The sequence below is a fragment of the Trachypithecus francoisi genome, unplaced genomic scaffold, assembly GCF_009764315.1.
Source record: "Trachypithecus francoisi isolate TF-2019V2 unplaced genomic scaffold, Tfra_2.0 Lachesis_group21, whole genome shotgun sequence".
Lineage (NCBI taxonomy): Eukaryota > Metazoa > Chordata > Mammalia > Primates > Cercopithecidae > Trachypithecus > Trachypithecus francoisi.
Window position 1 is genome coordinate 39,808,093 of NW_022681467.1, and position 26,201 is coordinate 39,834,293.

Sequence of the window (26,201 nt, forward strand, 5' to 3'; positions counted from 1 at the left end):
TTAACAATAGGGGAAAATGGGTAGAGTGTATGGGAACTCTTTGTATTCTTTTTGGAACTTTTCTGTAAATCTAAAATTATTCCCACCTGAAAGTTTTATTTTTAAAAAGCGCTCCCTTTTACTCATAGAAGTGTTCAGATTTAGACAATAAATTATATGAGCACCTGGTCATAAGCCTGGTCCTGCCCGTCTTAGACCATTTGTGCCACTTTAACAGGATACCTGGGACTGGGTCATTTGTAGGGGAATTCTAAGGTCAAGGCACCAGTGGGTTCAGTGTCTGGTGAGGCCATTATCTTCCTCTAAGATGGCACCCTGCACACTACATTCTCCAGAGGGGAGGAAGGCTGGATCCTCACACAGCAGAAGGTGGGAGTGCCAATAGACAAAAAGGGGTCAAAATCACCCTTTTATAAGGGATTTAATCCCACTCATGAGGATGAATCACCTCTCAAAGATTAGTCTCAGAACTAATCACCTCTCGAAAGTCCCACATCTTAATGTTACAATGACAATTAAATTTCAACATGAGTTTTGGAGGGGATAAACATTCAAACTATAGTCACCTCTAACCAGGAAGTTTTCAGAAAATCGCCCATACCTTCTGTCCCTTTTAGTGATGCCAACTGCTCACACCTTTATAGCAGTGTGAAGGTTACAAAGTTTAGCATTAGCAAGACGTGCTAGTTAAAGTTTTTGAATCAGAAAGCTAGAGGCTGACGCCTGGGTACTCCTACTTGCTTGCCAAATAGTCTTGGACATGTTATATTCGTTCCCTGGGCCTCAGTTTCCACATCTGTAAAATGAATTCATTGTATGATGACAATGATGAGTCATATTTATGAAGCCATGTCTGGTGTCCAGCACTGTAGTGGTGACTGTGATGGGCTACCCAGACTCCCCTTCAGGACTGACGGACTTATTTTTCCCACTCCCAGCTACTCAGAGTTGCCAGCTGTCAGCCCTCTCCAGGGATTGCCCTTGGCTGAAGAGAGCTGTCCAGCCCCAGTCAAGCCTCCTTCTGGAGGGTAGCCTGCCTACAAATGTGGAGAGTATAAAAGATACAGCTCCCTCATCCCAACTTGGGATGACTTTGAAGGTCATCTCCACTGCAGAGCATCCCTTACGGTTGGCTGAGGCTTTGTTGAGACTGCATTGCAACCCAGTGTCTCCCGCCGACCAGTCTGGCCTACTTCCCCTCCCCACAGTGTTGATCCTGAGAGTGCTCCCTATACATTTCCTGCATGTTAATCTTCATCTCAAAGTCTGCTTCCCAGGGAACTCACCTCACAAGAGGATTGTGAGCCACCTGACCTGTACTGTCTTTCCCAACCTTTAGACCAACTTGTCTTTATAGATGAGATCATTGAGATTAGAGAAGAAAATGGATCTGGCCAATGACATACAACTAAGAAATGGTGGTGCCACAGATGGAGAAACTGACACTCAGACAGGCCACTGATCCGCCCAGGTCAATAAGCTAAAAAATGGCAGGGCCAGGATTTGGCCCTAGGCCTGCTTAACTCTGAAGACCATGTGCCCAGTCTCCGGCCCAGGCCATTTACATCCCCAGGAGGACTGCTACAGTTCCAGGACAGGTGAGTGCCTTTTACCACCCTCCTGCCAGATCACACTGCTGCTGTCCCTGCAGCTCACTCCAGATTTGCAAAATGAGAATAAGAATAGTATCTACCTCTCCAGGACCTTGTAAGATTAAATGAGTTAATATAGGTAAAGACCTCAGAACAGTGACTGGCACATACAGAATCCTATTTAAGCGGTGGGTTAAAAACAAATCATGTAAGTCATGTAAAGCTGCATCTGTGATGCACTCTAAGGACAGAACGGCAGCTGGCGATGGACCTCATCAGCTCTCTAAGGGAGTCGGGCTTGACCTGAGCTCTGAAGGAGGAGTAGAGGTTAAGTGGGTGGCAAAGGAACCAGTATGAACAAAATCTCTGTGGCAGGAGGAACTAAAGAAGGAAGAACTAGCATAGAGGGGAGAAATATCCAGGCTCAGGGAAAGAATGATAAGAAATAAGGCTGGGTAGGAGGGTGGGAACCTGATTATAAAAGGTCACTCACTAACTGGGTGATTTTGGACAAGTCACCTTATCTCTCTGAGCTTCACTTAGCTCATCTGCAAAACAGAAATAGACATAGTACCTATCATAAGGTTGTTAAAGGGACTGAGCGAGTCAGTATTTGTGAACCACTTAAAATTGTCTTGTACCTAGTAGGTGCCATAAATGTTTGGAGACAACATTAGAACTTTATCTGAAGTACAATGAGAAGACTTAAGGGGTTTGAATGTAAATGATAGGATGGGTGTTTAGTAGATGGGAGGGTGGATGGATGCATGGGTAGATGGATAGGTGGGGGGAGTTGAATAAATAGAAGTTTGGTTGAGTGATAGAGGTGGCTGGCTGGATGGTTGGATGACCGGGTGGATGGGCAGGAGTGGAGGTTGTTCTAATGGATAAAAGTGTCGCTGGGTGGATAAATGGAAGTACTTGAGTGAATGGATGAGTGGCTGGATGTTAAGATGGGTGGCCGGGGGGCTGGAAGCAGCTGAGTGAATGCAGGTGATTGGTGGGTGAGGGGACAGATACGTTTGAATGGGCATCTGGGTAGTTGGATGGGTGGCTGAGTTAATGGATGGATGGGTGATTAGCTGGTTGAGTAGGTAAAAGGATGAAAAATTGGGTAGGTTGGATGGAATAGGAGAGTAAATTTTTGAGTGAATGGGTGGTTGTTTAGGTAGATGTTAAGCTGTTGTTCAGGTGGATGTTCAGGTGTGATGTGGGACTGGAGGTGGTTGTGTGGGTGGAGGGGTTGTTCAGTGAGTGTTAGAGAAGTTAGTCAATGAAGGAATTGGGTGAATGTCTAGGTGGTTGACTGCAAGGTTGTATGGATAGATGGATGACTGGATGACTGGCTGGGTAAACAGGAAGTAGAATGGGTAGGGGAATGGAGTGGATAACTGGAGAGATGGTTGTTCAGGTGGATATTAGAAAGGTTGGGTGAGTGGTAGGGTTAAGTCAGCGGAGGGGCTGGGTGTAGTTGAGTGATGGATGGATGGATAGATGGATGGGCGAGTGAACAGGAGCCACCAGCTCCAGAAGCGCCTCCAATTAACCCCCTGAAGGTGATGGGGGTAAAAGAAGCAGAATCAGGCTTGGAGACAGGGCTTCCTAGGTTGCCCTGCCCCAAGACCCCCTTCCCCGACGGGAGGCGACCCCTCCCCACCCCCACCGCTGTCCTACCTGGAGGCAGCAATCTCGGCCTTCTGGCGCGCGATGGCAGCGGCGCGCTGGGCGCCCTCCACACTGTGCTCCACTTTCTGGCGGACCTTACTGCTCTTGAGCTGCAGCATGCGGCGCTTGGTGCCCTTGACCAGCACGTTGTGGCGGTACTTGCCCTCCTCGCGGTGGCCGTCGGGCAGCGTGGTGCAGCCATAGCCGTGGCGCAGGTTGTCTAGCCACTCGCCCTCGTAGCGGAGGCCGCTGGAGCGTTCGCTTACGCCGAAGCCCGAGCGCTTGTCGTTCTTCCACTCGCCCATGTAGGTTTCGGTGGTGGTGGCGTCGATGTCGGCCTCGAAGGGTGCGGCCTCGTCGGCGCCCTCGGCGGCCTCTCCCAGGCTGGCGGTGGACGCGGCGTCGCTGGCGCCCGAGCTGAGGTCGCTCTTAAGGAAGCTGACACGGCTGCGCTGGCTGCCCAGGGACGTGCGCGACTCTGCGCGCCGCAGCTTGCCCAGCAGAGCGCCCCGCTGGAAGAGGCCGCCGCCCTTGGACGCCCGCGCAGCCGTCTCGGCATTGGCCAGGAGGCTGAGCGCGAAGCCGCCGCGCGGGATCGCGGGCGAGGGCAGCGTGGGGCCGTCGGAGGCCGGCGAGGCGGGCGAGTCCGGGGCCACCGTGCCGTTGCTGTGCTCGCTGCGCAGGGACGACAGCGACGTGCGCAGCGGCGAGCGCACCACCACGGCCATCCCGTAGGGCACGCTCTGGCGCACTCCGTAGCCGTGGCGCATGCCATTGGTGAACTGGCCTTGGTACGTCCCTGCAGGCGAGGAGAGGGCGCGTCAGTAGCCGGAACGATGGATCCCCGCATGTGCACGGTGGCCTGGGAGGGCAAGGGCAGGAGTGGGGAAGGCGGGGTGGGACCCAGAGAGAGGCGCACAGCCGTCTGAGGGTCAGAGTGCACAGTGCTATGAGTGTTTGAGTCTGCTAGAGTGTGCAATAACACGAGTGGGTGAGCCAGGAGGAGCTTGCACGATGGTGGGAATATTTATGTTGGTGGGAACATGGCAGGGTCACAAGTCGTGAACGGATAAGCCAGTGAGTTCACATGGTAGTGTGAATGCTGGAGAGCATGGGCTTGTGTGTGTATTTGTGCAAGATCGTGTGTACAAGACACTTGTGGGTATGCATATCGGTGTCTTTTGATGATATAAGATCATGAGGCGGGGGAAGGTGGCTCACGCCTGTAATCCCAGCACTTTGGGAGGCAGAGAGGGGTAGATTGCTTGAGCTCAGGAGTTCAAGACCAGCCTGGGCAACATGGTGAAACCTCTCTCTACAAAAACATTAGCCAGGCGTGGTGGCATGCACCTGTGGTCCCAGTTACTAGAGAGGCTGAGGTGGGAGGATCACCTGAGCCCTGGAGGTTGAGGCTGCAGTGAGCCATGATTGTGCCACTGCACTCCAACCTGGGCTACAGACTGAGACCTTGTCACACACACACACACACACACAAATCATGTGTTGCAGGGCAGTGTGTGCACAGTGAGGTGAGTGCCTGAGATCTCATGGAGGTGACATTATGGATGTGTATGAGGTTCTGAGTGTGCAAGGCTATCAGAATGCCAAAGAACAAAGTAATACGTAGCACTCCAGGTTGAGTGTGTGAGGTGATGGGCCTCAGTGAAACTGAGACACTGAGACCATATGAAACCATCTGGAGGAAGGCTAGTGGTGTGTACAAGGTGTCAGCAACTTAGGCCCTGCATGTACACAAGTCTGTGAGCTCCTGGGATTGAGATGCTTTATGTAAGTAGCCATGCAAGTCTTATGTGCGTGGAGAGGCAGCAGAGAGTAGTGGTTCAGAGCACAGACTACAGAGCCAGGCTCCCTGGGTCCAGATCCTCCTGTCTCTGCCCTTACTAGCTATGTGACCTTGGGCAACTGACTTAACCTCCCTGTACCTTAGCTTCCGTATCTGCCAGAGGTAATAACTGCCTCTTACCTCCTAGGGTTTTTTTGATGTTTAAACGAGTTAATGTCTCTAAAAAACTCTGAAAGCAAAGATGTATGCGTGATACTGCGATTCTACAAAATTGTGCTCACGTGTGAGGTCACCCGAGTTGTATGACAGGCTGATACACAGCTGCCAAAATAACTTCATCCTTCACCCCCATCCTGACATGTGGTTCTCCCAGGGCTCATCCAAAACCTATTCTCTCTAAATGATTGCATCATCTAGTGTTTTTAAACTGCCATTTATGTCCCGCTGACCCCATATATCCCCAATCCCTTACCCTCCCCTCGGTAGCTCCAGATGTCACCTTGGAAATTTGTGTTCCCTTAGCTAGTACACAGCCACCTCCAGCTCACATCTCCCCTCACTCACCCCACACACACCTGGGCCACAGTTATGGTCTTCCTCTCCCACAGCAGTGCTGCTGGAAGGCAGTTCTCTGCCTTCATCTTTGTACCTCCAGCATGTAGAACAGTACCTGATACATAACGTTCACTGCACCAAAGGCAGAAATTCTGAGGCTTCTTTGTTTTAAATACAAGCTGATATGTTCTCCCTGGTTAACAAAAACCAAAAGGTCTTCCTCCTAATAAATGTCCAGGAGCAAGATGGCTGAGTAGACAACCAAGGAAGGCACTCCTAAACTCACCCCAGCAGACCTGCTGTTGCACTGCTCTTCCCTCTTCCTGGAACTCTTTTCCTCCAGATATCCTTCAAGGCTTTGCTCAATGAGACCTACTTTGACCCCCAGTGATGGCTAACACTGAGTGTCAACTTGATGGGATTGAAGGATGCAAAGTATTGATCCTGGGTGTATCTGTGAGGGTGTTGCCAAAGGAGATTAACGTTTGAGTCAGTGGGCTGGGGAGGGTGGACCCACCCTTAATCTGGGTAGGCACCTTTTAACCAGCTGCCAGCAAATATAAAGCAGGCAGAAAAATGTGAAAAGGCTAGACTGGCTTAGCCTCCCAGCCTACATCTTCCTCCCAAGGTGAATACTTCCTGCCCTTGAACATCGGACTCCAAGTTCTTCAGCTTTGGGACTCAGACTGGCTTCCTTGCTCCCCAGCTTGTGGACAGCCCATTGTGGTACCTTGTGATTGTGTGAGTTAATAATCCCTAATAAACTTTCTGGCCGGGTGTGGTGGCTCACACCTGTAATCCCCGCACTTTGGGAGGCTGAAATGGGTGGATCACGAGGTCAGGAGAGCGAGACCATCCTGGCTAAGACAGTGAAACCCCGTCTCTACTAAAAATACAAAAAATTAGCTGGGTGTGGTGGCGGGCACCTGTAGTCCCAGCTACTCTGCAGGCTGAGGCAGGAGAATGGTGTGAACTCGGGAGGTGGAGCTTGCAGTGAGCTGAGATGGCGCCACTGCACTCCAGCCTGGGCAACAGAGCGAGATTCCATCTCAAAAAAATAAATAAATAAATAAATAAAACAAACTTTCCTATATATATTATATATATATATATATATATATATATAAAACTCCTATTAGATCTGTCCATCTAGAGAACCCTGACGAATACACCACCCTGTTTAAAATTGCAATCTGCTTATTTCACATTGTGTGCCTTTATCAAAACATCTCATATACCCCATAAATATTTCATATATACATCTATTATGAACCCACAACATTTCTTCCAAAATTGCAATCTGCCTGCACCCCCACCACCCTGCTCACTTATCTACTTTTCCTTATTTTTCCCATAGCACATATCACCTTCTAACATACCATATGACTACTTATTACCTTAATTGCTTTTCTCCCTCTGCTAAAATGGAAGCTCCATGAGGGCAGGGATTTTTTCTATTTTGTTCTTGGATGGATTCCAGAACCTGGAACAGTGCCTGGTACACACAGGGGCTCCGTTAAAATCTGCAAAATAGCTGACTGACTAAAGCTGTTCAAAAATTCCATCTCCTTGGGTGACCTTGGCAATTCCTTTCTTAACGCCTCCATTGCCTGCCTGTCAATGATGTGTTGGGTGAAGAGCTCTCCAAGGCTTGACCTAACTCTGAGATGCTTAGCTTCTAGGAATTGTTGCACTGTGACTCTGGAGGCAAAGGAGGGCACATCTAGATGCTTCCACACTGCCTGGTCCCTCCCAGCACACTGAGCTCAAGATCCCACTTCTATCCCATCCTGCCCCTTCTGCATGAAGAGCCCCCATTAAGGATCCAGAACCCCATTAAGGATCATGTACAGTGCTCACTAAACCTCTCGACAGTCCTGTGAGGTGGGTTCCACGATAATGCTCATTTCCAGGAGGATGCTGGTGATATGAGAGGTTAAGCAATTTGACCAAGGAAATGGGATCCAAGCCTAAGTCTGTCTGATGCCACAGTGTATGCTGCAAGCCCGTGGCTTTTAATCCTGGTGTGCATTAGAAGCACCAGTGAAACTTTAAAAAGAAAACAACTGATCCTTGGGCTTCACCACCATCAATTCCAGTTTATTCTGTTGGAGAAGGTCTCTAGTCCTTCCAGCCCCTCTGGACAGCAAGAAAGAACAGCCAGGAGGGAGAGACACCTGGGCTCTGTTCCCTTCAATGACCAGCCTCAAAAAACCAAGGATCATGGAATATCAGCACTAAAAGGGCTAAAGAGAAATGGAGAGAGACAGAAATGGAGAAGAAAGCATTGTGCATGATCTCATAGAGGAAGAGGCAAATATGATCTCTATTTCATAGGTAGACTGATGTTCAGAGAAGTTATGTGATTTGCCCAACGTCACACAGTGAGAAAGGAGCAGAACTGGGGTTTGAACTAAGGTCCAACTTAAGCTAAGGAAGCGGGAAATGGGATTGTGTGGCAGGTGCAATGAATAGAGATATGAGAATGTGATATAGCAGATGAAAATTGGGAAGTTGGATAAATGGGAAACCAATAGGTTGCATTTCCCAAGCTCATTCACATATGATCCCATTGGATGGAGGCTGAGGACAGAATGGAATCTGGAATCAACCTGGCTTTGAATATCATCTAAGCTGGGGAACCTTGGGCAAGTTCCTTCTTTTGATTCTCAGTTTTTAAATCTGGAAAATGGAAAAGTAATATCCACTTTCCAGGGGTCTTTTGAGGATTAAAAATGAGACAACAAAAAATGGAAACAACTCAAATATCAATCAGCTAGTACAAGGATAAACTAACACAGTGAAGTGCTAGTCAGCAGGAAAAGAGAGCAGGCTACTGTTACATACAACGCATGAATGGGTCTCCAAAACATGCTAAGTGAACAAAGCTAGAGATGAAAGCTGTGTGATTCCAGTTACATGAAAGTCTCAAAAAAAACCCAAACCTATAGTGCCAGAAAGTGGATCTGTGGTTGCCAGGGACTGGGTGTGGAAGGAGTCAAATGTAGAAGGGCACAGGGAAACTTTCTGAGTTGATGGAAATATTCTGCAGCTTTTTTTCTTTTTTGGGGGGTGAGGGAGGTTGGGGGATGGAGTTTTGCTCTTGTCACCCAGGCTGGAGTGCAATGGGTGTGATCTCGGCTCACTGCAACTTCCGCCTCCTGGGTCCAAGTGATTCTCCTGCCTCAGCCTCCTGAGTAGCTGGGATTACAGGCATGTGCCACCATCCCCAGCTAATTTTTGTATTTTTAGTAGAGATGGGGTTTCACCACGTTGGCCAGGCTGGTCTCAAACTCCTGACCTCAGGTGACCCACCCACCTCGGCCTCCCAAAGTGTTGGGATTGCAGGAGTGAGCTACTGCGCCTGGCCAAATGTTCTGCATTTTGATTGTGCTGATGGTTTACACCAGTGTGTACATCTGTCACACCTGTACATTTCAAATGCATTTTATCCTATGGAAGTTACACCTTGATAAAGTTGAGTTTTGTAATGTAAATAAATAAATTGTAAAGAAGTTTTTCAGAAAAACAAACAAACAAACAAACCCAGCATAGCATTCTGCAAATATCTATCAGGAGAGTTGTCAGCTCTACTTTCCAAATGAATCCAGAATCCAGCCGCTTCTCACCACCTCCACTTCGACTAGATGGTGGTCTGTGCCACTGTTCTCTCTCACCTGGATTTTCATAGTCACTGCCACACTGGTCTCCTGATTCCATGCTTGCCCCTCTATCCATCCCTAACACAGCAATCAGAGGGATTTTGTTCACATGTGTTAAGTCAGATCACAACACTGCACTTTCTCTTCTCACTCAGAAGAAAAGCTGAAGTCCTTAGTGACCCACAGGCCTTACCTGACTTCATCCGCGTCACTCCTCTGTGCTCCTCTCCCCCCATCCTCCCCTTTCCCTCCCTCCACTCTTGCCACAAAGGCTGCTTTGCTGCCGCACAGGAGCCATGGAGCCACCTCAGGACCTTGGTATTGCTGTTCCTTCTACCTGTAATGGCCTTCCTCCAGATACCTACATGGTTCACCCTCTTGCCATCTTCAAGTCATCAAGATGACTCAAATGTCATCTTCTCAGCAAAGCCACCCGTGACCACCCTATTTAAGATTCAACCCCTGCCCAAGGTCTTCTATCTCCCTTCCTTGCTTTATTTTTCCTAGAGCATATCTAATGCAACATACATTTTGCTTCTTCTTGTGTTATTGACCATCCCCCTCACTGGCATGCGAGCTCCTTAAAGGCAAGGATTATTTTCTTTTTTTATTCACGGTGGTATCCTCAGTGCCTTGAACTGTGCCAAATAGGTACTCAGTAAATATGTGTTGGATGGATGAATGAGTAAATGAACAGCAGGCATTCCACCACTGTTTATTCTCTTCTTTCTGTTTTGTCCATCTGCAAACAAGCTCTGTGGAAATAACAGCTCTGGGGAGGTATTTTATGGTTCCTGTTTTACAGATGAGAAAAAACTAAGGCCTAAATATGCCAGAGCCAAACTCACATCCATGTCTGGCTATGCTCCTCTACTTCTCAGAAGAAATAAGAAAAAAATGAAAGGGGAAAGTGAACAGGCAGAGAGCAGAGAAGATGGTAAACTGGGAGAAAGAGAGAAGACATCTAATCTCTGGGTTGGACAACTTTATGAAACTAAATCAACCAACCTACCTTTAGCTTCAGTTTGGCATGAGATGGGCTGACGTGGTCCCTTTAAGCCCAAGAAAAACTGAGATTGCAACAGGAGAGCAGCTCTTGGCCACCAGTTGGGAAGGAAACAGTCAGGCTATATTAGGAAACTTACAAGCGAATGGTAAGAGGCACAGACACCCAGGGGAGGCTGGGAGTGACAGGGCCCTGCGAAGGGGAAAAACCGACTCCTGAGGCCACCCCCAGTCCGAATCTCTCCAAGACAGGACAGTTCTTCTTGGGGACAGGAAGAATGCATCTGCAGAGGGAGAGAGGGAGACCCTTGTCCATGGCCACCTGGCTGAGGGGGGCCGTCTGCAGAAGGAGGGGCTCCTCCAATACCCTTTGGGCTGCCTCCTCACTGAGCTTTGTAAACCCTGCAGGGCTTCCCACTGTCCCAAAGGAAAGGACCAAGATCCCCAACTGCCTACAAAACCTGGCAGGGGCTGCCCCTGCCACCTCCCCTGCCTCATCTTGGACTGCTCACCACTCACACTTGCCTTCCCACCTTGGGGCCTTTGCACAAGCTTTCCCCATTTTTTCACGTGCTCTTCTCTTCCTTCTTCCCCTGGCCAACTTCTATTGACAGTTCAAGCTTTGGCTTAAACCTGACTTCATCCAGGAAGATTTCTTGAGTCCCGTTCCCTGAATGCTGCCAGAAACAGCCACACGTTATCACGTCATCCATTTTTCTTAGCACTTTTCACAGGTGCCATTTGTTCACCGTAAGCCTTCCCTGCTTGTCTTTGACTTCCAAGAGGGAGGAAGCTTTGTCTACCTTATTCTTGCTAAGATCCTGCCATCTAGCACAGTTCCCAGGCGCAAGGAAATCCTTGGTAAGCGTCCAATGATTTTTCGACTCTTTTCCTGAATGACAGTCTTATGTCTTTTGAGGGGCAGGAAACCCATCTCTTTTCCCTCATGACTCGGCACGCAGTAGGTGCTCAGTAGTGGACAGCAGTGGCTGCCAAGGATGTTCAAGTCCAGATTCAGCAGTTCAAGCCCTAGGAGTTATTGGTGTACATGTAAAATCCTGGTGAAGGCCATAACCATGGCAAAAATAAGGTCCTATCCCCCCGACAGAACTCCTGAAATTAATAAAACCTAAATACAGCCTTCTTGCAGCTGCTCTTCTGGTGAGTGTAGAATAACAGGGATTTAAATCTAAACTCTGACGTTGAATAGTTCTAAGACATGCATAAACTATTTAAGCTTATGGAGCCTCAGTTTGTCCTTCTGTAAAACGGAAATTATGATACCTACTTCATCTGGTTGTTCATACAACCCTTTGCATTTGACAAGCTAGATGAAGACCATGCATTCTTCTAGCTAGGTGCTGGGATACAGTCGTGAACTAAGTGGACATGATCCCTGCCAGCAAGGGGCTTAGAGTCTTGTGCCAGGGATAGACTAAATTTCATTAACCAATCACAGAAATAAATGCAGCCACGAGAGTAGTCCAGATGAGAGGTCTTGAGTGGCAGGGAGTGGGGAGGGTGGGTTGAAGATTAAACGAACTATGTGTGAGGCAGCTAGCTCAGTGCCTAGTGTATAGTAAGTGTTCAATAAACCCTAGATTTTTGACAGATCAGAGTCTTTGCCCAGAAAGGATCTGTTGAAAAGATGAAAGGAAAGATGAAAGATGAAAAGGAGCCACAGAAGACAGAGAGAGCTCAAGAAGAAAATGAGACCAGCTCCAATTTTCTGCCCAGGTCCAGTTGTTTGTAAGAAAGCATGTTTGTGCTCTGGAATACTCAGATTTTGCTGGCTGGGGCACATCCCTGACTCACAGAGAAGGCCTCAGAGCTTCTGACCTTAGGAGGCAGAAAATGTTGGGATCTGTTCATTCACCTCCATGCTCCTAAACACATACCTCAGTATAATTTCTGGCAGCCATATCTACAGTACAAGATCCCCTTTTCTGGAGAGAGATTATGACTTAATTGCTCTGGACATTGGATATTTTTTAAAGTAACCCAGATGATTCTAATGTGCAGGCTGGGTTGGGAGCTGTAAACTCTCCCTACTAACCTCCCATCAACCATCATGCTCCATTCCTTCTGTCAAACCTGCTACCTTATCTGGGTACGGTGGCCCACGGCTGTAATCCCAGCATTTTGGGAGGCTGAAGCAGGTAGATCACTTGAAGCCAGTAGTTCGAGACCAGCCTGGCTAACATAGCGAAACTCTGCCCCTATTAGAAATACAAAAGTTAGCTAGGGATGGTGGCACATGCCTGCAATCCCAGCTACTCGGGAGGCTGAGGCAGGAGAATTGCTTGAACCCAGGAGGCAGAGGTTGTGGTGAGCTGAGATCGCACCATTGCACTCCAGTCTGGGCAACAAGAACAAAACTCCGTCTCAAAAAAGAAGAGAAGAGAAGAGAAGAGAAGAGAGAAAATAAGCAAATCACCATATGCCAAAGGCCTCAGTATGCGCTTTTATGTGAGACTTTTTCATAGGGTGTGAATCCAAGGTTTGGATGAGTTGAGCAAGGAGGAAACTGTACTTTTCATTCTTTTACAGGGAAATGGTGATTGCGACCTGAGCCACTGGGTACTCTATCTTTGCCTGGTCTACAGGAATTTTCCTGGCGTGTTTGGTACAGGTTATTCAGTTGTATCCAAAAGAGGCCAGCGTATGAGCATGTATCCTGTGGAAGAGTTTCCCTGCTCTATAAACTAATAATCCATTAAGGCAGGTTCTCCAAAACTGTATTTCTCAAAACTTGTGTTAATGTGTTTTATCACGGGGGAATAAAGAACAGTTCTGAAGTCAAGAAAGTCTGAGAAAATCGAAGTGAAATAAGATGAAAGGTCTCCTTCCCATGGGATTTATCAGAAGCCTTAATGTGCTCATGACTACTGTGGCTCTCCAAGCAGATGTTATTTAATCAGAAGATCCTGTTCACAGAGCATCTGCCAGGATTTGTGTTCCACAGAACCCACTTTGGGCAACAGCAATTCTCTATTTCTTTGCTGATAGGACCTCAGTTTTGTTCCAGTGTCTAGTTCTCCTCCATGAGACTTAGAGAAGGGTAAGACTGTCTCCAACTCTAGGGGTAAATTGTGATTGCTCTAAGCCAGACTCAGATCTTCCTTGCCAATGACTGGATTATACATGAGTATGTGGTGAAAGCTAGCATTGAGACTGAGGGAAAGTCAGCTGGGAGGGGAGGCAGAAAAGAGTTTTTTGTTCTCATAAAAAGATACATGCAGAGAAACACAGCCTCTTCTTCTGCTGGATGTCAACGTATCTGGAGGTGATCCCAGAGCCATGGCAGCCACCTTGGGACCATGAGGAGAGCTAGCTGAAAAGAAAGCTGATACTCTGTGGATGGCAGAGCAAAAAGCTGGCAGGAAGCTGGATCTTTGTTGATGCTGTTGAGCCTCCAAATTAACCAATCCTGGGGCTCCTCTATCTCTGGATTTTTGATTATATGAAATAATAAGTATCCTCACTGTTTAAGTCTGTGCTGTCCAATATGGTAGCCACTAGCCACCTGTGGTCATTGAACACTAAATTTTTAAAAATTCATACCAAAAGAATGGAAAATGTCTCATTAATGATTGTATATTGGTTACACACAAAAAAGATATTATTGTGGACAATGAGTTAAATAAAACATTATTAAAATTAATTTCACCTTTTAAAATATGACTATTAAAAATTTTTAAATTGCATTTGTAGTTCATATTATACTTCCATTAGAAAGTGCTAGGTTAAGTCATTTGGAGTTAGGGTTTTCCGTGACCTGTAAACCAAAGAGTATCTTAATGGATACAGGTAACATCATTTTGATTTTACAGCTGGAAAAGTCAAACTAAGAATTTTAATGACTTGCTCATGATGACGCAATGTGGCAGTTGTTGGCAGTTACAGCCAAGTGTCCTGACTAGTGTTTTCACTTCTAAGAATACGATAACTTCCCTTACAGGTTAAAGGCTCCAAAATTCTCACCCAAATCTCAGCTCTAAAGAAAGCATGACCATTTCGGAAATGTAAGTGCTATGGTTCAGATGTTTGTCTCCTCCAAACTTCATGTTGAAATGTTATCCTCAGTGTAGGAGGTGGGGACTAATGGGAAGTGTTTGGGTCATGGGGGCAGATCCCTCGTGAATAGATTAATGCCCTCCCTTGGGAGTGAGTGAGTTCCTACTCTATTAATTCCCACAAGAGCTGGTTGTTACAAAGAGCCTGGCACCTTTTCACTCTCGCTCTTGCTTCCACTCTTGCCATGTGATCTCTGCACACACCGGCTCCCCTTCACCTTCTGCCATGAGTGAAAGCAGCCTGAGGCCCTCATCAGAGGTAGATGCTCCACCTTGAACTTTCCAGCCACCAGAATCGTTAGCCAAATAAACATTTTTCTTTATAAATTACCTAGCCTTGGGTATTCTTTTTTTTTTTTCTGAGATGGAGTCTCACTTTGTTGCCCAGGCTGGCATGCAGCAGCGTGATCTTGGCTCACTGCAACCACCGCCTCCTGGGTTCAAGCAATTCTCCTGCCTCAGCCTCCCAAGTAGCTGAGACTGCAGGTTCCTGCCACCATGCCCAGCTAATTTTTTGTAGTTTTAGTAGAGACAGGGTTTCGCTATATTGGCCAGGCTGGTCTTGAACTCCTGACCTTGTGATCCACCTGCCTTGGACTCCCAAAGTGCTGGGATTACAGGCATGAACCACCACACCCAGCCCTCAGGTATTCTTTTATAGCAACACAAAATTGACTAAGACACCAAGGAAGAGCTGGGAGATCCAGAATCCAGTTTGAGACATCAAAGAAACACATGGGCCAGACCAGGATTCTGCCTCCAAATATAGAATGGACACTGAGAACACCACCCCATCTGGCCAGCGACACCTTCCTATTTCTAGGGAACTATCTGAGGTTGGAAGATCAGTTCTGGGTGCTATGGCTTGAATGTTTGTCCCCCCAAAAAAACTCATATTGAAACTTAATTCTCAATGTGGCGGTATTGAGAGGTGGGGCCTTTATGAGGTGATTAATCCACTCATGGATTCATGGTTTAATTGGTTATGGGAGTGGGGCTGGTGGCTTTATAAGAAGAGGAAGAGAGATCTGAGCTAGCACATTTGGCCCCCTCATCACATGGCACCCTGTGCCACCTTGGGACTCTGCAGAGAGTCCCCACCAGTAAGAATGGCCTCTCCTGATATGACCCCTTGACTTTGGACTGCCTAGCCTCCAGAACTCTGGGAAATACATTTTGTTTCTTATCAACTACACAGTTTCAGGTGTTCTGTTATAAGTCACAGAAAGCAGACTAACACATTGGAGAACTGAACAGAGATGGAGAGAAAGGAACGAGGACTAGCTCCATTGCCTATGGAAGTCCTTACCTGATAGTCCAGTCCCTTCATGACCTGGTTCCAAGTCACTTTCCCAGCCTTGTCTTCCCAAATCCTTCACAGCCCAGTTTCAAACCACCTCCTTCAGTGAACCACCTTCCTTCCTCCAAATCCTCATTGCCCAAGACATTTATCACTTCTTACTTCCCATGGCAGCTCTCTTTTCTTTATCTTGCCTGTTTTGTCTACCAGCCATCCCTGATCCCTCTCCAAGTCCTCTCACATAGTACCAGATGTTGGCACAAGATATTTGGGTGGCCCATAGAAGTGTCATCAACAAATTTCAGACAGTGTTTAAGATGGAGCGTGGCAGATATAGAGTGAGCATCAGAGAGTCTGGGGGTTAGGGGCTCTTCTCCAAGCATACCAAGATCAGACCAGCTGAACCAGAAATGCTCACTGTGGTCAGCACGCATGCCCATGCCACAGACACCACACAGATGTTCCTGAGTATAAGGGACTCATCCCAGCTTGGTTCTAACCCACCTTGATAAAGACTATGGACCCAGCATCCCAGAGAAAGTAAGTCAGGGCTAAGACATCTTTGGAGGTAGCAAAGAATAATGGAAATTACATGCCCTTTAGAAACAGATAGATCTGACTCTGAATATCTCCTTAATTTTGCTTAATATATGGTTAAAATAAATAGATAAGAAAGTATTGTAACAGATATAGGCATCATCATTTCGATGTTATAATTGGAAAAACTGAAACTAAGAATTTAAATGACTTTCTCATGATGACGCACTGCGCTACTCCTTAATTTTTCTACCTCTCTTGGTCTCCACCCTATCTGTCTAGTTCAAGCCACATCCTTTTCTCCCTTGATGATGACAGTAGTATCCTCCCTGCCCCCCACTTCAGCTGACCCTTTGCTGCTGCCACTCATCTTCTTTGTAAGATGCAAATCTCAGCAGCTTACTCCCCCTCTGAAAACCCTGCAGTAACTTCCCATTGCCTTGAGGATTGTCTCAGGTCAGGATCCCTAGGGAACTGGGGATTCTGAAGCTGAGATGATGTGTGGGTGATTTAGCAGAGAGTGCTCTCAGGAAGAGCACGTGTAAGGAAGGAAGCAGGATTTGGCAGGGTAAGAAGCTGAACATCTGCAACAGAATCTTCAACTGATCCCAGGGGCATTTAAGCTGGGATAGCCCTTCAGAGTTGCCCAAAATCAAAGCAGGGGGGCCAGGTCATTACAGTCATTGGATGTGAATGAGACAGCTCCCTTTGTTGGAGAGAAATACCCAGCTAGGATCTGTCACCAGCTAACACTCCTGGCAGCTCGGGGAATGTGTCCTAAGGAGTGTCTGAAGGGATAACCAGAGTCTATCAGAAGGATGAAGTTCAAGCTCCTCACTGTGGCCCACAAAACTCTCAAGATCTGGGCTTTGCCAATCTCTCCAGCCTCATCCACCCCACTCTCCCTCTGAGTCTGTGCTCCAGCCTTTTCTGGAACACAGCATGCTCAGGTCTCACCTCCAAGCCTTTGCATTTGCTTTCCTTCTGCCTGACTGTGTGGCCTCCCCTGTCACTCAGTTTATCCCTGTTCATCCTGCAGATCTCAGCTCAAACATCACTTCCTCAAGGAAGCCTTCTCTGATTATCAGACCAGACCAGGTTTCCCTGTTATCAGTCCATAAACTCTTTTATTCTTCCTTCAAAATATGTATCACATTTTGTATTTAAGGAACTGTATTCAGATGCCGGTCTCTGCTGTTAGGATACACGCACTTGGAGGCAGGGACAGGTCTTCCTTGCCCACCACAGCATCCCTAGCACTCCGTGCAGCAACTAACACATGGAAGACATTCAGCAGATACTGTCCAATGCATTAACAAGCACAGGCTTTGAATAAGGTCTCTCTGAGTCTGTCTCCTCTCAGTAAAGTGAGCATAGCAAGTTTCCTCTGCAGGGTGCTGTATTACATGGTTTATCTAGCAGAGATCTCAGGCTCTCAACAAAGGTTGGCTCCCTTCACTTGATGGGAAAAGACTGTAAGGTGACCAGTCATCCCAGTTTGCCTGTGTCTGAGAGGTTTCCTAGGATGTGGAACTTTCAGTGCTAACACTGGGCAGTTTCAGGCAAGTTGAGATGGCTGATCACCCTAAACTGGGGTGAGAAGGAAAAAAGGGCATTTCGTATTAGTACAATAGTCAGGACATAGTAGCAAACCAGCTCTTTAGGGAAAACAAACCAACCAACCTCAGTGTGTAACATTAGTCAGTTTCCACTGTGCAAATACCCCCACCATGACTGCAAAGTTCCTGAGCTCTCACGGCTCTAGTAACCCGTATGTGTGTATAGAGAAATACTTTTTGTTTTGTTTTGTTTTGTTTCAAGACAGAGTCTCACTCTGTAATCCAAGCTGGAGTGCGGTGGCACAATCACAGCTCACTGCAGCTTCAACCTCCTGGGCTGATTCTTTCACCTCAGCCTCCCAAGTAACTCGGACCACAGGTGCGTGCCATCACGCCTGGCTAATTTTATTTTTTTGCAGAGATGTGGTCTCACTATGTTGCCCAGACTGCTCTTGAACTCCTGGACTCAAGCAATCCTCCTGCCTCAACCTCCCAAAATGCTGCAATCACAGTCATGAGCCACCAAGCCCGGCCCAATAACCCATATTTAATATGAGTGCTCAGGTTTCTATTGCAAATCTGCAACACAGCCATAGATAACCTCAGTTCTAGTGTAAGTGAGAATATTTCAGTCCTGAGAAGGTCACAGCTGGAGTGGAGCTTGGAGATTAAAACAGCTTTTATAAAAATTATGACAGTAAAAAATCTGACATAAAAATATTATAACAGTAAAAAAATCTGATATAACTGACTCCATCTTACTTCTAACCTCACAAGCTAACTGTCTTCATTCATGCCTGGACATAGACCAAACTAAAATTGAGCTAATAGTTTGAGACAAAAACAGTTAACAGTCCTTTCCTGAAACTAACCCCCTCTTGACTCAGAGACCAAAACCGCCTTTATAAAATTATGACTCCAGAGAAATATAGCCAGAGGTTACAGAACTTGTAACCTCCCCAGTGACTCCTTTAGATAACATCACTACTGTCAAAACCTAAAATTGCCCTTTCAAATATTTTTTGAACTTTTACATTCTGACGATTCTACCCAGACCTGTGACTCAAAACAAAAAACTAATTCAACCAGTCCTCTAACCCCCACCCCAAAACTGCCTCAGTACAATAAAAGCCAGCTTCAACTTCCTATAATTTCATCCCTCATCCAACCAATCAACATTTCCCTCTCCCTAGCCCCTGCCCGCCAACCTATCCTTAAAAAACGCTACCTTCCAAACTTTCAGAGACACAAATTTAAATAATAAGCCCCCATCTTCCCACTTGACTAGCCCTACATTGATTAAACTCTTTCTCTACTACAATGCCATTGTCCCAATAAGTTAATTTTATCCATACAACAAACAAACAAAGGCCCGGCGCTGTGCCTCACACCTGTAATCCTAGCACTTTGGGAGGCCAAGGCAGGTGGTTCACGAGGTCAGGAGTTCAAGACCACCCTGGCCAACATGGCAAAACCCCGTCTCTACTAAAAATATAAAAATTAGCCTGGTGTGGTGGCGTATGCCTGTAATCCCAGCTACTCGGAAGGCTGAGGCAAAGAATTGCTTGAACCTGGGAGGCGGAGGTTGCAGTGAGCCGAGATTGTACCACTGCACTCCAGCCTGGGCGACACAGCAAGACTCCGTCTCAAGAAAAACAAACAAAAAAAATTCATCAGACGATGATGATAAGATCTTCTAGTCCAAGCTCGTAAGTAATCCATCACATAGGCCACTTATTCCCCATCCTGTGTCCACAACTGACATTGCTAATGGGTCCTGAGGCTGAGTAGCACTATAGCCGGCAGTCCCCCCTCACCACTTCCACAGGTAGTCCCACCCGATTAGCCAGTGTTGTGCGTGAGAAAATCTGCTTACCTTCATGGGTAAGTATAGTCTTATTCCTTCATTATACAGGTGAGGAAGCTTAGGCTCAGAGAGGTAGAGGGACCTGGCCAAGGCTACACAGCCCGGGAGTAGCTCAGCTGGGACTGAAGAACAGGTCTCTTGCCTCAAATACTCTTTCAACCCTGCCTTGCATTAAAAAGCTGAGTACCCAGAGTGAGAAGGAACAAAGGGAGGCTATCCAGGATTCTGAGCCTAGATTCTGGAAAGCTGTGCTTAGATACCCCCATCCCCAACCCTTTTTGCATCCTGAGGGCTCCTTATTATGTCTACATGTAAATACTGTTTGTATGGAGAAAGTACTTTTTAAAAATTGCAAAAGTTGAGCCAGGTGCAGTGGCTCATGACTGTAATCCCAGCACTTTGGGAGGCCAAGGCAGGCAGATCACTTGAGGTCAGGAGTTCGCGACCAGCCTGGACAATGTGGTAAAACCCCGTCTCTACTAAAAATACAAAAATAGCCAGGTGTGGTGGTGCTTGCCTGTAATCCCAGCTACTCAGCAGGCTGAGACAGGAGAATCACTTGAACCCGGGAAGCGGAGGTTGCACTGAACCAGGTGTTGTGGCTCATGACTGTAATCCCAGCACTTTGGGAAGCTGAGGTGGGTGGATCTCTTGAGCTCAGGAGTTCAAGACCAGCCTGGTCAACCCCTCTCTCTACTAAAACTACAAAAAAGTAGCTGGGTGTGGTGGTGCATGTCTGTGGTCCCAGCTACTCAGGAGGCTGACATGGGAGGATTGCTTGAACCCCGTGCATCGTGCGGGGTGGAGGTGGCGGGGGGCCAAGATCCCTCCTGCACTCCAGCCTGGGTAACAGAGTGAGACCCTGTCACAAATTAAAAAAAAAAAAAAGAAAACAAAATTTTAAAAGTCATATGCTCATTGCAAAAAATCCAAACAACGGAAGAGTATATAAAAGAAAACACCTTTGTGTGATCTCCCCAGGGTAACTCCTGTTAATGATTTAGATCCTTCCAGGCCTTTTTCTGCCAATTTGCAACCATATACTTATCATAAATAGACTAAAAGATTAGCTGTTCACCAGTCTACCACTGACCCTATCTCTGAGAACACTACCTAGCACCTAGCAGGCACTCAATAAATATTTGCCAAATGGCTTTTGTTCACTTATAATGCCTTAGATTTCTTTCTGTATGAATACAGGTGGGTTCACCTCTGTCTTGTTAAAGGCCTTTTGTAGTTCATTGCATGGTCTCATAAATTAATTTAGCAATCCCTTTGGTGAGCATTTAGACTGCGTTACATTTTTCCCATAACAATCCCAAGGCCTTGCTCTCTGGCTGGCCTGCAAGGCTGGCACCAAAGTCCCTTCCCATGGCTTCCAAATGCTGCTGTCCATCAAATCTTCACAGTCTCTGGTTTCCTGGGATCACCAACAGACAACCGAAAGCAGAGGAGCTGGCTGCATTTGGGACCAGCTCCCGGGAGCAGGGTCAGGTTGTAGTGGGTGGATGACAAGTCCCTGAGCCCGCAGGGCTCCACCACCCCTACATCCAGAGGCTGCTGCCCCGGATGATGCCCCGTAGCTCACCCGAAAGCAGGGGATTAACCAGGAGGCATCGCCTGGGTGCTGACAGCCCTGGAGCCTGTGGCCTGGGGGAAAGGCCCATTTCCAGGCCTTGAGTCAGCTCAGCAACCCTGAGGGACTTGGAGACCAGAAATGATTGTGTGTGCAGCAGGCAAGAAAGGTCAAGGGGAGAGGGTCTAAAAGGATCCCCACCTACCTGTGCACAGGCCTGCCCACAACCCCAATGCCCATGGACACTTCCAACAGGCAACTCTCACCCATGGTGTCCAGTACTGAACTCCTGACCTTCCCTTCTCAAACCCTCACCCCATCTCAGTTCATGGAAACACCATCCTTCTATGGTTCAGGCAAAAGCCTTGGAACCATCTTTGACTCCTCTTTCTCTCAATCCTGTCCAGTCTATAAGCTTTTCCTTCAAAATGCGTCTTCTCACCACCTCTGCTGCTACAAGGTAATGGTGCAAGCCACCATCATCTCACCAGTAATAATTGTAATAAACTCACTAGTTGGTCTCCATGCCACCACCTCCCCCTCACCCAATACCTGTCTTCCCAAAACAGCCTCTTCTCAACACAGTAACTGAAAGAATCTCATCAAATGGGTCAGATCCTGTCTGTCTTTTTTTTTTTTTTTTTTAGAGACAGAGTCTCACTATGTTGCCCAGGCTGGTCTTGAACTCCTGGGCTCAAGCAATCTTCCTGTCTTGGCCTCTTAAAGTGTGGCCTTCTCCGTATATCCCATCAAGGGTACATACTGTCGGTTTGTCTGTCATTGATGATGTTAAATTTGATCACTTTGTTAAAAGGTAGCCATAGGCTGGGCATAGTGGCTCACGCCTATAATCCCAGCAATTTGGGAAGCTGAGGCAGGCAGATAGCTTGGGCTCAGGAGTTTGAGACCAGCCAGGGCAACATGGAGAAACCCCGTCTCTACAGAAAAATTAGCCAGGCGTGGTGGCGTGCACCTGTAATCCTAGGAACTTGCAGGCTGGGATGGGAGGATCGCTTGAGCCCAGGAAGTTGAGGCTGCAGTGAACTGTTATTGTACCATTGCACTCCAGCCTGGGCAACAGAGCAAGACCCTGCAAACAAAAACAAAAACAAAAACAAAAACAAAAAACCTACCCATAAGGGATTCCAATTTAATTAAAAACAGAAATAATAAAAATATGATGCATGCCAGCCAGAGTGTGCCCTGCAGGCTGCATGCAGCCATCCGGCCTCCAACTGTGACTCCAACTCTACCCCATCCACAGCAATGGTCAGCCAGCATTGGCAGGAAGACCTCCAGGCACAAGGTGCTCATTCCTGGCCTGGAGCAGGGGTCACTCTGGAGTTCCTAGCACACCTGGGCTGCTCTGTGGATTCTGCCAGGCACAGATCTGGGCCAGGCAACTCTCATCAGTTCCCTTTAAGCAGGGAGTGAAAGTTACACGGGAGGGAGGAGTGCCGGCCCTAACTTCTCTCCTACTCTGTGGCTTCAGCTCGGGAAGGGATAGGTGAGAACAAGGATAACCCTCCAAGGCAGGAAGTCTATGGCAGGAACAACCCTGTCCCCCAGCCCCACACCCCACCCTCAACCAGGGCTTTCAGCAAATGAGACTCGGCATTCCTCACAAGGGTGTGGAGGGCAGGGCCTCCTCCGGGGAACAGCTGCTGGTCACGGAATTAGTAGGCCCTGGAAACAAGCAAGCTTGGTAAATCCCAGAGGCCTGGCCTTGGACAGGAGCACATCTGCAGAGATTTGGCCAATCGGGCACATGAATCACTGAAAACAAGGCCGTGGAGAGGAAAGACTAATGATGTCCGCTTTTCTATCTTGCTAAGGGTCTGCTGTGCCCTCCTGGGGTCTCCGTAGAATGCCCAGAAGCTGCCACGACAGCAGCTCAGCTGACTGTCACGCTGATGCCTGGCTGTGAACTGGGACATGAGATTTCTAAGATGAGGTTAAATTATGCTGATTCTACATTCGAAATGGAATCGTGTCTGGCATGGATTCCATCTACACTGGCAGGACTCAAGGCAGAACTAAGCGAAACAAAGTCTTGTCTTATTTACTGTTCCAAAGTCAAAAACTCTTTTTTGTCCTCAAATATCCTCCCTTGTCATCCACACACTGCAACCTGACCCTGCTCCCGGGAGCAGGGACAGCTATGGTTCAGGCCGTGCTGAATTAATTCACCCTTTGGAATGTGAAGGAAATACAGGAGTATATATTTTGGCATTTCCTATGTGCCAGGCATGATGCTGAGTGCTTCATAGGTATTATATTGTTTCATTGTCTTGACCATATTCTGAGGGAGATGTTAGCACATCCCTGAAGGAAAAAAGGAAACAGAAGCTCAGGGAGGTTACATGGTGCGCCCAGGTTCATATGGTTAAGAACCTGCACAGCTGGGATTTGAACCCAGATCTGGCTACTCTAAGTCTCAGATGCTTAAATATCATATGTCTTCCTTTAGTAATAACAGATTCTCTCAGGGCCTCTATACTTTATTTTCAATAACAATCAAACTATTTTAAGTTCAAAGATATTCCTCTTAACCTCAAAAACAAAAACAAAAAGATCCACTAGAACTAAGAAATTAACTGAGCACGGTAAAAGAATTCAAAGTCAATATACAAAAATAGTTGTGTTTCTATAAACTAGCAGTGAACAATTGAAAAAATAAAATGTTAAATGCCATTTATAATATCACAAAAAATAAAATACCTAGGGATAAAATTAATAAAAGATGTATAAGACATTGAAATCCCTAAAACTTTGCTGTGTGAAATTAAAGAAAACCTAAACAAATAGGGATATATACCATGTTCATGGGTTGGAAGACTCACTGCTAATAAGATGTCCATTCTCTCAAACTGATCTATAGATTTAATACAATCTTTTTTTTTTTTTTTTTTTGAGACGGAGTCTCGCTCTGTCGCCCAGGCTGGAGTGCAGTGGCCGGATCTCAGCTCACTGCAAGCTCCGCCTCCTGGGTTTACGCCATTCTCCTGCCCCAGCCTCCCGAGTCGCTGGGACTACAGGCGCCCGCCACCTCGCCCAACTAGTTTTTTGTATTTTTTTTTTTTTAGTACAGACGGGGTTTCACCGTGTTAGCCAGAATGGTCTCCATCTCCTGACCTCGTGATCCACCCTCCTTGGCCTCCCAAAGTGCTGGGATTACAGGCTTGAGCCACCGCGCCCAGCCAATACAATCTTCATCAAAATCCCAGCAGGCGTTTTCAGAAATCAAGAAGCTGATTTTCTTTTCTTTGTTTTTGTTTTGTTTTGTTTTGTTTTGTTTTTGAGACAGGGTCTCACTCTGTTGCCCAGGCTGAAAAAGCTGATTTTAAAATAGAAATGACCTAGAATAATGCAATCTTGAACAAGAAGAGCAAAGTTGAAGGATTTACTCTGATTTTACGACAATATAAAGCTATAGTAACCAAAGCAGCATGACATTGGCATAAAGATAGACAAACTGATCAACAGAAACGATATTCTATTATGCAAATAAATAAATAAATATGAAAGTTAAGTTCCTTCAAAGCTTCTCTCTGCAAGGAACATGTATCACAGGCCCAGAGAATGTGACACCAGGTACTTACTGCTGTCTGGCAAAATCACGTAGCTCCTGTGTTCAGAGTCAATTGGACTAACATTAGCTTAAATCATAAGCTTTGAGCAGAAGAAAGAAAACTGGATCCAGAGTGCAAACGCTTGGGTTTTTGACCCAATCGTCATAATTAAACATAAAGTCTCAACTTTTCAGCATGTAATGATAATAATAACGTTAGTAATGTAAGCACTAACACATGCCATACCCTGTTCTAAGAGCTTTACATGGATCAGGGCCTCATTTAATTCTGTCAACAAAGTAAAATAAAAGAGAAAATAGCAAGCATCATACCTAGGAAGGGAAATCTTGTTTTGCGATGGTTTGTTTCAGTTTTGCATTCTTTTTATATGTGTCTAGATACAGAATTACAATGTAAAATACATATTTTTTTTTGCATTCACTGCCCAGAGAAGGAATAAAATACATATCTTATAGTGGGATTGCAATTATAACAGTTTAAAAGCCACTAGGGTAGTAGATGACAGGGTTATGAGGAAACCTAAGTGATACAATGCCCATAAGACCCTTAGCCGGAGCCTGGTACATAATAAAGACACATTAACTAGTAACCAGGCACAGTTATTACTATTGTCAAGGCCAGCTTCGTGGGTGCTGAAACTATGCAGTCTCGTAGGACCCAGCACTCAGAAGGCCCCTGCGCCTGGGTTCATACTCTGTTGTCCCCATCTTAAAATTCTTAATGATTTTAAAGAAGAGGTCTACATTTTCATTTTGCACTGGGTCTCACGAATTATGAAGCATGTCCTATTCTGTATCATTGTTTACTGTTTATTATTTAAAATACTTATTTATAATACCAAATGTTTAATGATCACTTATTATGATCAAATTGCATCTCTGCCTCTTATTAGCTAGACGACCTCGAGCGAGCTACTTACATGATCTCCATGTCAGCTTCCTCATATGTAAAACAGGAGCCGTAACTACATCTCCATGAGGTTGTTGGGTGAAGGTTTAGACAACACAGCAGGCTGGGTGCGGTGGCTCACCCCTGTCATCCCAGCACTTTGGGAGGCCGAGGCAGGGGGATCACCTGAGGTCAGGAGCTCGAGACTAGCCTGGCCAAAATGGCAAATCCTTGTCTCTACTAAAACAAAAAGTTAGCGGGGCATGGTGGCACACGCCTGTAGTCCCAGCTATTGAGGAGGCTGAGGCAGGAGAATTGCTTGAATCCAGGAGGCAGAGGTTACAGTGAGCCAAGATCGCACCATTGCACTGCAGCCTGGGCGACAGGAGTGGAACTCCATCTCAATAAATAAATAAATAAATAAATAACACAACATACCTCAAGTGCCTCAAGTGCTAGGAACGGTGCCTGGGACTTAGTAAGCACTCCAAACATGTTAACTATCATTATTATTATTTTATT

The 26,201-nt window shown here is 46.5% G+C and overlaps 1 protein-coding gene across 1 annotated transcript in view; it reads right to left on the reverse strand.

Annotated features, from left to right (window-relative positions):
* JPH2 (junctophilin 2) overlaps positions 1-26,201 on the reverse strand; it is a 77,967-nt gene that overhangs the window by 44,260 nt on the left and 7,506 nt on the right. Inside the window, exon 2 of the mRNA XM_033186470.1 lies at positions 3,267-4,056. Coding sequence (XP_033042361.1) covers positions 3,267-4,056 — 790 coding nt within the window. The remainder of the gene's footprint in view (positions 1-3,266; positions 4,057-26,201) is intronic.